Source organism: Mesocricetus auratus, unplaced genomic scaffold, assembly GCF_017639785.1.
Source record: "Mesocricetus auratus isolate SY011 unplaced genomic scaffold, BCM_Maur_2.0 Super-Scaffold_100041, whole genome shotgun sequence".
NCBI classification, from domain to species: domain Eukaryota; kingdom Metazoa; phylum Chordata; class Mammalia; order Rodentia; family Cricetidae; genus Mesocricetus; species Mesocricetus auratus.
This window is the reverse complement of record NW_024429218.1, coordinates 5,473,745-5,487,401: the sequence shown is the minus strand read 5'-3', so window position 1 is coordinate 5,487,401 and position 13,657 is coordinate 5,473,745. Positions and strand designations below refer to the sequence as shown.

Below are 13,657 nucleotides of genomic sequence, written 5' to 3'. Positions count from 1 at the left end.
CCCTGCTGGTAATCTTCAACTCTGGCAAAGAGAAAGGAGAGAAAGGGAAGGACATGTAAAGTGAGAAGACGCCCCTGCCACTTCACCCTCTGCGGCAGAGACCAGCAGACAGACGCCCCTGCCACTTCACCCTCTGCGGCAGAGACCAGCAGACAGACGCCCCTGGCCAGAACTGTTTGTGAGTGCATGCGGCCTGTGCCACGCAGATGACCACCACGTAGCCACAGTAACCTCTCTCTGTCTCTGTCTCTCTCCCTCTCTGTCTCTCTCTCTCTTTTCCTCCCTCCCTCCCTCCCTCCCTCCCTCCCTCCCTTCCTTCCTCCCTCCCTCCCTCCCTCCCTCCCTCTCTCTCTCTCTCTCTCTCTCTGTCCCTGTCTCTCTCTCTCTCTCTCTCTGTCTGTCTCTCTCTCTCTCTCTGTCCCTGTCTCTCTTTGTCTGTCCCTGTCTCTGTCTCTCTCCCCCGCTTTGGCTTTGTTTCAAAACAGGGTTTCTCTGTGTAGCCATACCTGTCCTGGAATTCACTCTGTAGACCAGGCTGTCCTTGAACTCACAGAGATCCACCTGCCTCTGGCTCCTGAGTGTTGGGATTAAAGCTGTGTGCCACCAATGCCCAGCAACAATGCTTTCTTTTCTAATGTATATTGTCCTCAAGCTACTGGAATGACCTAGGGTTTCTTTGTACTACCCAGAGCTACTTGAAAAATACCTATGTTTGTGTGGACAGACGTCCATAAACACTTTTGATCCATTAGATGCATTAAGGTTTTTTTTAAAAAAAAAAGTCAAGGATGTAAGGAAGAAAGACTCGGGTAAGAACACACAATGTGGAGGGGAGGGAGCTGACGGAGTTTGCAGAAAAGCTTTGTGTACGCTCTCCTTCTGGACCTGCACACATCTGGGCCTAAAAGAAAACTACCCAAGGGACACCAGCGGCCAATGTGAAGCTCAAACTACATGTAGCAAGCATTCTCCCCAGTGAGTGGATGGACACTTACACAGTCACCTCATCGCATTTTCTTAGCTATCAGGGGCTTTCTCATGAGTGAGCAACCCAAGTTAGGAAGCCACACTTCACAGGAGATGTGGATGATTTCAAACCACACCAAACTGGCTTCCGGAAACTTTGTGTTTTACACATATTATTCTGTTAAACAACTGTAACAATGTAGAGAATAATATCTGAAGAAATGAAATAGTGGGATAGTGACTTAATGAGTCTAAACTAAGTAGTCTTAAACATCAGTCTGTATATGTGTATGTGTTCTGTCTCTGTCTGACCTCTCCCCCCCCCCCTGTGTGTTTGCACGCACATGTGTATTTGAATTAGAGTCGCATTATGTAGCTTAAGGTGGCCTTAAACTTGTGGCAATCCTACTGCCTCAGTTTTCCCAGTACAACAGATATTATTATACTTTATTACTTTGCTTCTAAGCCAATAAAAAATACGGCATCAAAATGCAAACGACGACAGTGACAAAGCTCAAACATGGCGTCTCTAAGAGTGGGACGTCAGCCAGTGACAAAGCTCAAACATGGCGTCTCTAAGAGTGGGACGCCAGCCAGTGACAAAGCTCAAACATGGCGTCTCTAAGAGTGGGACGTCAGCAATGTGTTTTACAGAATCAACATCTTCTAGAAGACAATAGCTTGAACAGCTATGTAGCATGCTAGGAATTAACACCAAGCTAGCAATGTGTTTAAAGCCTGAGCTGTCACTTAATGCATACAATACAGAAGCAAGCAACACAGAGTGTATTAAGCACATGTAATGGGTGTGCCACCTGGATTCATAAGCCAGTTTATAGTCCACAGATTTTATTCCCAGTCATTTGTAAGTCACTACATTACAGATCTATAAATGAAGTCTGCACCTAAAACAGATATTCTAATTTATTTTACTGAATCTAGAAAATTTGAAAGTATAAATAGCATTATTAAATAAAGAAAACTGTTTCTATCTCTATTCTTTCATAACACAAATTAGGTATTATGATAATTTATGTTAAAAATAATTAAATGTTAAAACAACAGTTTCATAATTAGAGGTTTTGCTTGCAAAGGTGGAACTGCATTTGACTCATTTTATGATTTATATGTAGATCTCTAGAAATACTGTATTTTCTTGTAACTTGCTCATGAATTATATCTTCACATCAGTTTTTTGGTTATTATTCCACAATGATTTCTCAGACATATTCAAGATCATGGGTAGCTTCTTTGACGGGGAAATGCAGAAAATAAATGACGTGTCGACCATAAATTAGCATTCCCTTTCTGACCAGCTGGGTCGTGTTGCCTTTTCAAAATCCTCTGTCCCAGGACACAAAATGATAATCATCTAAAAGACCTCATTAAATGATCAATATATTGACATAACCTCTATAAGGAGGCACATGGCATTTTAATTGATTCCTTGAATCCATTAACGGACTATTAGACCCAAGTCTCCAAAATATATTGCAAGAAGAATATTTAGTTGTTTTTACTTACTAATTCCCCTCAGGGTATAATTAAAGGTATGTGCAAAGATCCCAAAACTTTTACACTTCATAAAAGAGTATAAGAAGTTCAGCTCTTACTGAATCTTTGTGCAAAACAGTATCTTAAGAAAAATTAAAACAGGCAAAGTTAAACCATGTACTCACCAAAAAACTCCCAAATGCTGAGTTAAATATCGCAGCTGCCTATGAAGAGAATAAACGGGAGACAAACTCACTGACAGTAAAAAGCAGGACAAGAAAGATTACCATTCTCCCTTTCCCCAGTGTTCAAAACCTCAGACGCTAACCCCACTACAGAGTGAAGTCATCGCTGCTTTCCAAGATGCCAGTGGCCTATAGTTTACTAAAATAGATGACTGCAGCTCAGGAATTTCATCAATAACGAGTCTCAAAAGCAGGCAGGAAAGGACTTGCTAAGAGATGCCGGTCCAAAAGAACCATCGTCGGCAGGAAATCAAAGCTGGGTTGTTACTGGTTTGCCTGTTGGAACTAGGAAACCCATGCATGCATAACGACACTCATCACGAAGGAGGGAGAATCGCACTTGAGAACCAATGTCAGGACAGGTGTGAGCAGGACGACCTTTGTCATGCTAATCATGTCTTGGTTAGAAACAAGCAATTGGTACCCAAAATTAAAGAAGAAATGATTGGTTCTGCTTACCAAAGCATCCTTGAGCACACGGCAGAAGCTATGCACCCCTCAACTAAGTCAGTCCCTGTGCTCCATGAAGCTACGCCATAGTCCTGGTGGCTTCTCACATTACTCAAAATGGGGAAAACGTGTACAACATCTGATTTGAAGAAAGAAAGAGAGAAAGGAAGGAAGGAAGGAAGGAAGGAAGGAAGGAAGGAAGGAAGGAAGAAAGAAAGAAAGAAAGAAAGAAAGAAAGAAAGAAAGAAAGAAAGACCAAAACTAGGCAAAAAGCATGTGGAGAAAACCTATTCAAATGTCCAGCAGGTCCAGAGCAGTGCCAGTTAACTGTTAGGGACATTCCCGGCCGCAATGCACAGAGGGCATCAGTTTAGGAAGTTTGACTGAAGTCCAAAGCACGGCTGGGCTGCAGCTCGAAGTGCCTCCTGCTCCAGAGGAGGCTGCATTGAGAGTGAATGGGTAATGAGATCGCCGGCTCCAGAGAGCTTGGCTCTCTTATGCCACTTCATAATTAATTCAAAGCCTTGATAATGTCATTAGAGTTCTCCTTTGCTAGTCCTATCAATAAAAGATGGCACTGGACCCCAGCTCTTGTGTGGCAACAAGCACAGACCTGGGAAACCTTTGCTTCCTGACAGAGACAGTGGCATATGGCGTTCTGTGTTGTACTGGGAGAGATGAGGAGGAATAAGAAGATTCAGCCACATAAAATATTACAAATTACAACTATAAAATATAGCAACATATTTTAGGCATCTTCCTAGAATCCTGCTATGGACAATTCCAGGAAAATTTCATGTAGAGAGAAAAGAAAGGAGATACAAGTGGGCTGAGGTCAGAGCAGCAGGGAACGCTGGCTCCCTTCCTGTGAGTACGCACTTCCCAGAAGTCTGCACACACCGCGTGCACCTTATGCTTAAGATAGATTTAGTTTTTTCAAAGAAATGAGGATTTCCCACCAGAGCTCCTCCTTCCAAATCATTTTCAGACCCTTTCCCTAACCTTGGACAGCAAGTGAGCCTGCTCAGCACTTACAGAAACGCCGAACCACAAAAGCTGAGAAAGTACTAAGAGCTACTCCTGACCCAGAGCCCTCCACCCCAGTCACTCCTGCCCGCGTCTGTGATCCAAATGTAAGTAATGTTTCATGTGCATTGGTAGCACAAGGAGATGTCCCCAGCCACCTCCCTGACTATTCAGATAGCGGGGAAGGTCTGAATTCTCTGCTATGCCATCCTCCTAGGCAGTATCAACAACTTTTGTGAAGTGGTCGATTTAGGGTTCTGGGTGCTCCGACGACCAGATGGAGTTAGATACTGAACCCCGTCTTGGGCTCAATTCTACTGGAGCAGCACAGGAGGGAATCACGACTTCAAGAGTTCCGGAGACTGATTTCTCATATAAGCAGCTCTCTCCGTTTCCTTCCCTGCCTCACTAAACTACTCCTGCTTTCCCTGAATTCATGACATCATGCTATTTCTTACACCTCTGCTCCCTGATCTAAGACGATTAATTCCCCCCTCAAGGGTGGGGAGAGGACCTTAAGCAACCCTCAGTTGTCTTAACCAAGCAGCGTGCAGACCACCCTTCCAGCCAGCCGCCCACACATAACTGTATATATACACAACATCCATGGGGCCTGAACAAACCCATGCCTGCCGTAAGACTCTCTGAGCTTCCCATGCCTGCCCTAAGACTCTCTGAGCTTCCCATGCCTGCCCTAAGACTCTCTGAGCTTCCCATGCCTGCCCTAAGACTCTCTGAGCTTCCCATGCTTGCCATAAGACTCTCTGAGCTTCCCATGCCTGCTGTAAGACTCTCCGAGCTTCCCATGCCTGCCTTAAGACTCTCCGAGCTTATCTGCCGTGGCACTCTCATTCTGTTGAACTCCATTCACACGCCTGCCCGCCCCACTACACGCTAAGGTCTTCTAAGGAAGGATGTGAGAGAGTTCATCCTAAGCATGAACTGACACATTCACAGAATTCCAGAAGGAAATAAGATGTCTTCAGATGCCAAAGTCTACCTCTCCTACTAAGCTAATCTATGACAGACCCAGAAGACTGGATCTAATACCTCACACCACAAGCAAGCAAAATCCTGTTTGGTTTTTCATGTCTGCTTTGCCATGGTCTTTCCATACTCTGACAGGACTGTGGAGCAAGGGATGGTAAAGCTGATTCTAGGTCACTTTATTCTCCTTGTGCCAAACATAGTCACTGACTTTAAAATGAAGTTAAGACTTTAGTTTTTCTCCTCATGTTGGAGATGGCTCTCGCTGGATGCTCACCAGCTGCGGACGAGCACCCATTCAAAGCAGATGTCACTGTGCTTTTAATCAACCCCGCCACACACACACACACACACAAGAAAAATCCACTATTGTCCTTCTTTCTTTTTCTTTTCTTTTCTTTTTTTTTTTTTTTTTTTTTGGTTTTTCGACACAGGGTTTCTCTGTATTGCTTTGGAGGCTGTCCTGGAACTCGCTCTGTAGACCAGGTTGGTCTCAGACTCACAGAGATCTGCCTGCCCTGCTTCCCAAGTACTGGAAATAAAGACATGCGCCATCAATGCACATATTTAAGAAAGAACTTTAAAGAAAACACAAGATTCGTGAGCTGACGTGATGTGAGCCGCTGCAAGCGGTCACCCTGGAGGGAAGACTAGGGGCTCTCCGGCACTTCACGTTCACTGCTGCAGCTGGACTTGGAGTTCTCCTGAGGTCCACACGCTAAAGGCTCAGTCTCAGCTGATGCTGCCTTGAGGAGGTGGAGCCTACTGGGGCCTCATCACCTGAGATCTACAGACGTCACTGGGGCCTCATCACCGGGGATCTACAGACATCACTGGGGCCTCATCACTGGGGATCTACAGACATCACTGGGGCCTCATCACTGGGCTGTGATCTACAGACGTCACTGGGGCCTCATCACCTGAGATCTACAGACGTCACTGGGGCCTCATCACTGGGGATCTACAGACATCACTGGGGCCTCATCACCTGGGATCTACAGACGTCACTGGGGCCTCATCACCTGGGCTGTGATCTACAGACATCACTGGGGCCTCATCACTGGGGATCTACAGACATCACTGGGGCCTCATCACTGGGCTGTGATCTACAGACGTCACTGGGGCCTCATCACCTGAGATCTACAGACGTCACTGGGGCCTCATCACTGGGGATCTACAGACATCACTGGGGCCTCATCACCTGGGATCTACAGACGTCACTGGGGCCTCATCACCTGGGCTGTGATCTACAGACATCACTGGGGCCTCATCACTGGGCTGTGATCTACAGACATCACTGGGGCCTCATCACTGGGGATCTACAGACATCACTGGGGCCTCATCACTGGGGATCTACAGACATCACTGGGGCCTCATCACTGGGGATCTACAGACATCACTGGGGCCTCATCACTGGGGATCTACAGACATCACTGGGGCCTCATCACTGGGCTGTGATCTACAGACATCACTGGGGCCTCATCACTGGGATCTACAGACGTCACTGGGGCCTCATCACTGGGCTGTGATCTACAGACGTCACTGGGGCCTCATCACCTGGGATCTACAGACATCACTGGGGCCTCATCACTGGGATCTACAGACATCACTGGGGCCTCATCACCTGGGCTGTGATCTACAGACATCACTGGGGCCTCATCACCTGGGATCTACAGACATCACTGGGGCCTCATCACTGGGCTGTGATCTACAGATGTCACTGGGGCCTCATCACTGAGATCTACATACATCACTGAGGCCTCATCACTGGGCTGTGATCTACAGACATCACTGGGGCCTCATCACTGGGATCTACAGACATCACTGGGGCCTCATCACTGGGGATCTACAGACATCACTGGGGCCTCATCACTGGGGATCTACAGACATCACTGGGGCCTCATCACTGGGGATCTACAGACGTCACTGGGGCCTCATCACTGGGGATCTACAGACATCACTGGGGCCTCATCACTGGGCTGTGATCTACAGACATCACTGGGGCCTCAGCCTTCCTTGTTCCCCCTTCTCTGTTTCAGATAAAGAGCTTCCTCTGCTACCTGTTCTGTCATGATGCACTGGCTGCCACACAGGCTCAGAGGGCAGGGACAGGCCACCAGGAGGCTCTGAAGCCACCTTGCTTCTTAAGTTGTTCCTCTCAGTGACACAAGATGACAAGCATAGTTGACAGAACAACATCGGCCCCCTCTAAAATGCTCCATTACATCTAGGGTCTTGTCTCATCCATTCAGGACTGCACCCTTACAACCTAGAATAGCCCCTGACTCACAGAGTACCATCTGTAAATGCTACGATTTTTTAACGACAGCTGAATATTCTACACAATATTCTCACTACTAACACCAACTGCATTTGCAAAGTATGGAACTAAAGTAATACATTTGATGGGCAGTGAGAGTGATGGTAACTGGAGAAACATGTTGCGACGGTCTATTAGCGCTGAGCTGACTGGCTTCCAAAGCATTGCATTTTTAGCTAGTATTTTGCTTTCAGTACTTCTAATAAGGTATTTTACTGATGTTTCATTGTGTTTTATGTAACACACCTTTATTAAGTTACTTAGTAAAGTTTGACTTTCTTATAACCTATCTGTAATAATTTAAAACAAATTTCCTTAAAGCCTGAAGACAATGGGAATAGAAGGCTTTGAAGGCGTAGAAGCAATCATGTCCACTGCTGAACGGAATACTATCACGTTCTTCTTATGGAAAGTCTGAAGCTCACAAACGCTAGGTGTCCAGAGTGCTGCCAGGTTTCATGCTCTGGACTCACATAAGCATGTCTGAGCACTGCTGGGCCCTCTGTCTTGGCGGTCCTCCTCTCTGTCCTCCCCTTACATATCTACCAAGCAAGAAACTAAAACTCATCCCAGCACTCGGGAGGCAGAGGCAGGTGGAGCTCTGTGAGTTCCAGGCCAGCCTAGTCTGCAGAGCGAGCTACTGGACAACCAGGGCTACACAGAGAAACCCAGTCTTGAAAAAACAAAAGAAACTAAACCCAGCACTTACACAGACTAAGAATGATTTACTGAACGCTAACCGTGAAGCTCCTGACTCCTGATGAATACCCTGACTCCTGATGGCAGCACAGTCAGAAAGACGGTGGTGGCTGCCCTAAATTCCTTCTGATGTTCTAAGACAGAGACCCTATGTGGAGAGTACCCACATGCCAGACACCAAACACAATCTCAGCACTGGTAAAAAAAAAAAAAAAAAGATGTCAAAACTGGGCCAGGGTGCCCTTCTTCTGTGCAGTTTACATGGAGACTAGAAATTAAGAAGAGTAAGCAATGGAAAGTTCCAGGAGCACTGCTCTCCTTTTGAGGAGAAGGCTCATTCCTCCCTTCAAGCTGGGGGGGGGGAGGAAGACATCTACAAGCAAGCCAAAAGTGAAAGTAAAAAAGTATACAGGGTCAAGATGGCCGTCATCTTCCCATGGAAGTAAAAAAAAAATTGTACAGGGTCAAGATGGCCGTCATCTTCCCATGGCAGCTATTCACTGACAGCCATACCCCATGCCTCGCCGTAGAAGGTCCACGCTGTGTGAGTTCTTAGAAATATAATGGTGTGTCCTCTAACCTGAGTGTCTGGGCAGGGAAGGTGTATCACACCAGAGACAGGTACTTGTGATGAAGATAGGCGTCCTGCTTAGAGCAATCTGTAGTGAGGCAAGGGTGTGGGGAGAGGGTGGGAGTAGGGACAAGATACACTTCAATTCTGTGAGGGTGCAATGTCATCTCCACGCCATGCGAGCCCAGGTAAGACTGCGAACACTCATCTTTGTTCTGGACTTGTTCTGAGAGACCACACTCAAGAAGAGAGTCTGGCAATAACTGTCTAGACAAAGGGTTAAAGAAAGGCTGGGGTGAAGTTACGGTCCAAAGTGCACAGTGAGGAAATCCAGATGTCTCATCGTGCCACCACGAGGCCCAGTGGAGCAGCTATCAAGGGAGGGTATGGGAAAGTACCTCAGGGTTAGGATTCTTACATTCACACCATTCAGGAAGGAACTGGAACACAGCCCTCCACACATTTAGCTGAACCAAAATGAAACAGACTTTAGACACAGGGGGTCAGGCCGAGTCAGAGGGGTAAAGCCAAGGAGCCGAGGCGGCAGGCGTGTCCATGCTGGAAGAAGCCCAGGCTCCTGCGGCCAAGAGTAGGTTGGGAGCTGAGGCCTCTGGGTGGGGGAAGGGCCGAAAGACAGCACCTATGGAGGGACCACCAGTAACACGAGGCCTGCTGTAGCCTCTGATGCGCGCACACGCTCGCTCACTGTGACCCGAGGCTACGAGGAGATGGGCAAGCAGGGCTTGAGACACTCTAGAATAGATGTGTTTATTCCAGACTCCTCTGTGAGTTTCAAGGGCAGGTCAGGTGTATGTCCCTGGTCCTCAGACAAAGCCGTGCCTTACTGCATGTAAAGACAACGGAAAAGGGAAGACAGCGCCTACAGCCTGTAAGAAGGAGAGCACGTGGCTGGAACTGGGGCCTGCTGAGCTCAAGTCTTCCTTCTGCATGACTTCTGTGCCTACTGCCTCCTAGAGCAAGAAGGAGCAGGGCGTGACCAGCACTGCCTACCTGCACTCCCCACTGTGGTCAGTGGCTGATCTGACAGACTCTCAGATGGTTAAAAAAACATTCACTAGGTTTTCTGAAAATGATGAAGAAATGAAAATGAAAGTTTCATAATGATGCAGGTCTGAGGAAGTTACAAAATGCTCTGCGTGGCATTTTCCCCACCAAATGGGTGTCTCTCACCACCCAGGTCCTCTGGATCCCCAAAGCCTTCCTGTAATGGGTATTCCCTTCCTGCTCCAAGGTGCCTCTGGAACCTTCTATGTCTTTTAATCACTCCTAGGAACCAAGAGTAGATCAGCAAAACCAAGACCTCTCCTGCACCAACACCCAGGTCTCTTTCCTTGTCAAAAGATAACGTGACCTTGTTGGTCTGTGAGGATTGGGAGGAAGGAATGTAGAGACAAAGGGTCAAAAATGGGGACAAGTTCAGCATGTAGCGTAATGACAACCCGAGTCTGCTCCGTGGAACCCACACTGTAGAAGGCGAGAACCAACACTCTCAGGCTGTCCTGACTCAGACTGAGAACAACTCTCCCAGGCTGTCCTGACTCCCACACTGAGAACAACTCTCAGGCTGTCCTGACTCACACTGAGAACAACTCTCAGGCTGTCCTCTGACTCCCACACTGAGAACAACTCTCAGGCTGTCCTGACTCCACACTGAGAACAACTCTCCCAGGCTGTTCTCTGACTCACACACTCACACACCGTGGCATGCTCCTGCACGCTCGTACACACACAAATAAAAGTTTACAAAAGGACAAAAACAGCTGCGGTGGTGGTACACACCTTTAATCCCAGCAGAGGCAAACAGATCTGTGAGTTCGAGACCAGCCTGGTCTACAGAGTGAGTTCCAAGGACAACCTCCAAAGCCACAGAGAAACCCTGTCTTGACCCACCCCACCCCCCAGCCAAAAATAAAAGGCAAGGTTCCCATACTTTAACAGAGCATGGCCGATGGTTTATGCTATTTAGGCACGGATGGATTCCTAAGACTGTGTTGTGTGGTGATTTATCCAAATGGCCAATCTCATGGAAAGCGAGACGGTGGGTGGAGGGTCTGCCTGTCCACCTGGACACTCATCCTACACAAACAGTCCATGAGCTAAGACGAAGGAGCTTCTTCCCCAGCCCTGACAGGAAGGCCTTCCCTCAGGGCTGCCATCCTCTCTATCATGAGGGTGGGCAGGGGGTGAGGGAGAGATGGAGAGACAGTATAAAACCACCTTTATGCCCTGAGGAATGAAACAGCTTCTTAAACAAACTGTCACATGGAAAAGAAAAGTCTAGAATGGTTACAAAGCATTCATAACTTAAAGACTCACTTTGGAACACTTTAATTCTTTACCTAAAAACCACTGCTGCAATTAATACAATTATGTATTTTTATAAATGTTAACACATATCCTACTTGAGAGTAAATGTTTATTACTGAATTGCTGTTCCAGGAGTAAACTGTAATTCTTTCTAATGTCTGCAGATCTATTTCTTGATACCAGAGTGGAAAAAAAATTTTATATCCTTTATCTTGAGGTGAACAGTGTTGCTATTCTTATTTGTAACTATTCCTTTCAATTCAGGCATGGGAAGAAAAATATACACGTTCCCGTTTCTGGGAACTAAATTGAATCAGGTGTCCTCTTCTCTTAAGAAAATTAAGTTGCTTTTGTGCTGGCGTGTTTTAATGAGAACGGAGCCGGCCGACAGTGACAAATGGCAATGACACCAGAGAGAGCATGTAAGCAGGACAATATGTGCATGGTACAGGCTTACAGCCTATTTTTCACTGACTACTCTGAATGACTTCGCTGTTTCTTAAGGGGCCTATTAATCTCAAATTTAGTTATTACACAACGTTTATTTGAACATATATTCTTCGGATGATGACAGTTAATAAAGGAAATCTTTCACAAGCTGTATTTTTACATATTGTTCCAACTACAGCTCCTAGTGCTTTGATGGTATTGATGGAATAGTCTACATTGTTTGAACCATGCTGATTTTTTTTTAAGACACATATATTCAGATTCCTTTCTAAGCACATGGGGACTCTTAAATAACTGTTAAAATGCATAAAAAAAAGTCCTCACACAGAACGGTAAAAGTAAAAGGACATCTTAACTGTTCAACAAAAATCGTTTAATGTGCAGACTGACCCTTCTAAGACAACCAGATGCCTTTTAACACTTTTAGAGCTCGGGCGCCTAATATGCCCCAGCCCTGGCCTACCAATCCACTCTCCCTGTCTGCACGGGGCCAGAGGCGCAGGGCACAATCAATTTTCCTAGGGTGCAAAGAGTATAGTGCTCCACTCCTCAGCGTGCTTCTGTCATACGACACCAGGCGCTGACAAAGGTCTGCATGTCTCTGTCTGCTTAAAAGGATCCTTCTTACGTTTTCCTCAAAACATTTATCAACCCAAATAGATCCGTCAATGCAGTGTGGTTCTGGTTCTGGGAGAAACAGTTACTTTAGTAAACCTGGTGTGCAATAATGAAATTTCACAACAGCCTACAGGAAGACTTGCTAGTGTCCTTTATCATGAGATCCATGCAACTTCCTCCTGAAGTCTCAGTCTCAATGAAGGCAGAGTACTCTGGTGGGCGGGGCCCTTGGATTCACTGATAAGTCCTTTAGGAAAGAGTTCCTCCCCAAGGTCATGTGGGGACAGCAGCAGAGCCTAAGATAAGTCCTCTCCGGGCCACTCGGCCACCTCTCTACTGCAGCCACACTGGCCAGTTCATGATGAGTCTAAGCAGCCATCCATAGATAATGGCTTGTACATTTAAACTGTAAATAGTAAATAAGTGTGCAGAAGCCAATATATTAACACGGTTGTGGTTATGTGGGACAATGGACTATAAACATGTTTTCCTCTGTGTTGTGGTTTGAGTTTTAAGGTGTTTGTACTGCCTCTATATTTAGTAAGAGGGAAAAACATAAAATGGATGTTACACATTAAGCATAATTAGAGTCTTGGAGGCTCACTCATCAACCTTTGGGCGAACACAGCATACTAGTGTGTATATCAGGGACTGCTCAGTTAGTAGCCGGAAGACAAGTATCAAGGGGAAACTACCTACCTACCCATCTTCACTGTATCATCTCTGGAGGACGGACTGCGGGTACAAACCAGAATAGCAAGACTTCAACTCAAAACACTTAAGATTTGCTTTTGTATACCATATTAACCTCATATAAATATCTAGGGTGAAGCTGAACAGAAATCGGTTAAATTATGACATAGTACTTGACATTATGTATTTTGATAATGCCAATTTGCTGATATTCCTGAAGTCTGATTTTCTTTATCTTGAGGGTTTCTAATCTCCACCAAAAAGGACTACACAAAAATATTCCTCTACTCATTCATTCATTCATTCATTCAACACAGATTTATTAAGCCTAACCATAAAACCAGGCCCTTGGAATACAAAGTCAAAAGCTTATAGAGTCACAGTTAAGGACAATAGCCTAAAACACATCAATGACTTCAAAAAGTTAAGAAAATCTGGCAATTAATGACCCCGCATTCTTTGGGGGGGTCGGGGTCCAGTACCTCCTCCGGCACACAACAAGCATCTCTGATCAATTAATGGAAGCTCTATTCTGTGCCAACCAAGGACGAAGCTCCCAGCACACCAGGAGAAAATCTGGCCCAAAACTCCCCTGGCACTTTGTGTAGAAGGGCGTCCACAAAACGGAAGCGACAGCCTATGTCAAAGCAATCTAGGGTTTCTTACAAGTGTTAGATGCTAGCTACTCAGCTCCGTAATCTCTGCTCTTTTCCATCCATTAGGGCTGAGGACCTCAGCGCTTCTCAAGAGAACAGTGGATCAATCCCTCAGCAATCGCTCTCCATCAACTTTTCATCAGTAATAAACAGC

General features: G+C 46.1%; 1 protein-coding gene across 2 annotated transcripts in view; it reads right to left on the bottom strand.

The window, feature by feature from the left end:
- The window catches only part of Slc10a7 (solute carrier family 10 member 7), a 224,157-nt gene that overhangs the window by 149,321 nt on the left and 61,179 nt on the right, over nucleotides 1–13,657 (bottom strand). Inside the window, exon 5 of one of the 2 annotated variants that reach the window (XM_005077735.4) lies at nucleotides 2,646–2,684. The exons of the other annotated variant lie outside the window; for it this stretch is intronic. Coding sequence (XP_005077792.1) covers nucleotides 2,646–2,684 — 39 coding nt within the window. The remainder of the gene's footprint in view (nucleotides 1–2,645; nucleotides 2,685–13,657) is intronic. 2 annotated transcript variants of the gene reach the window in all.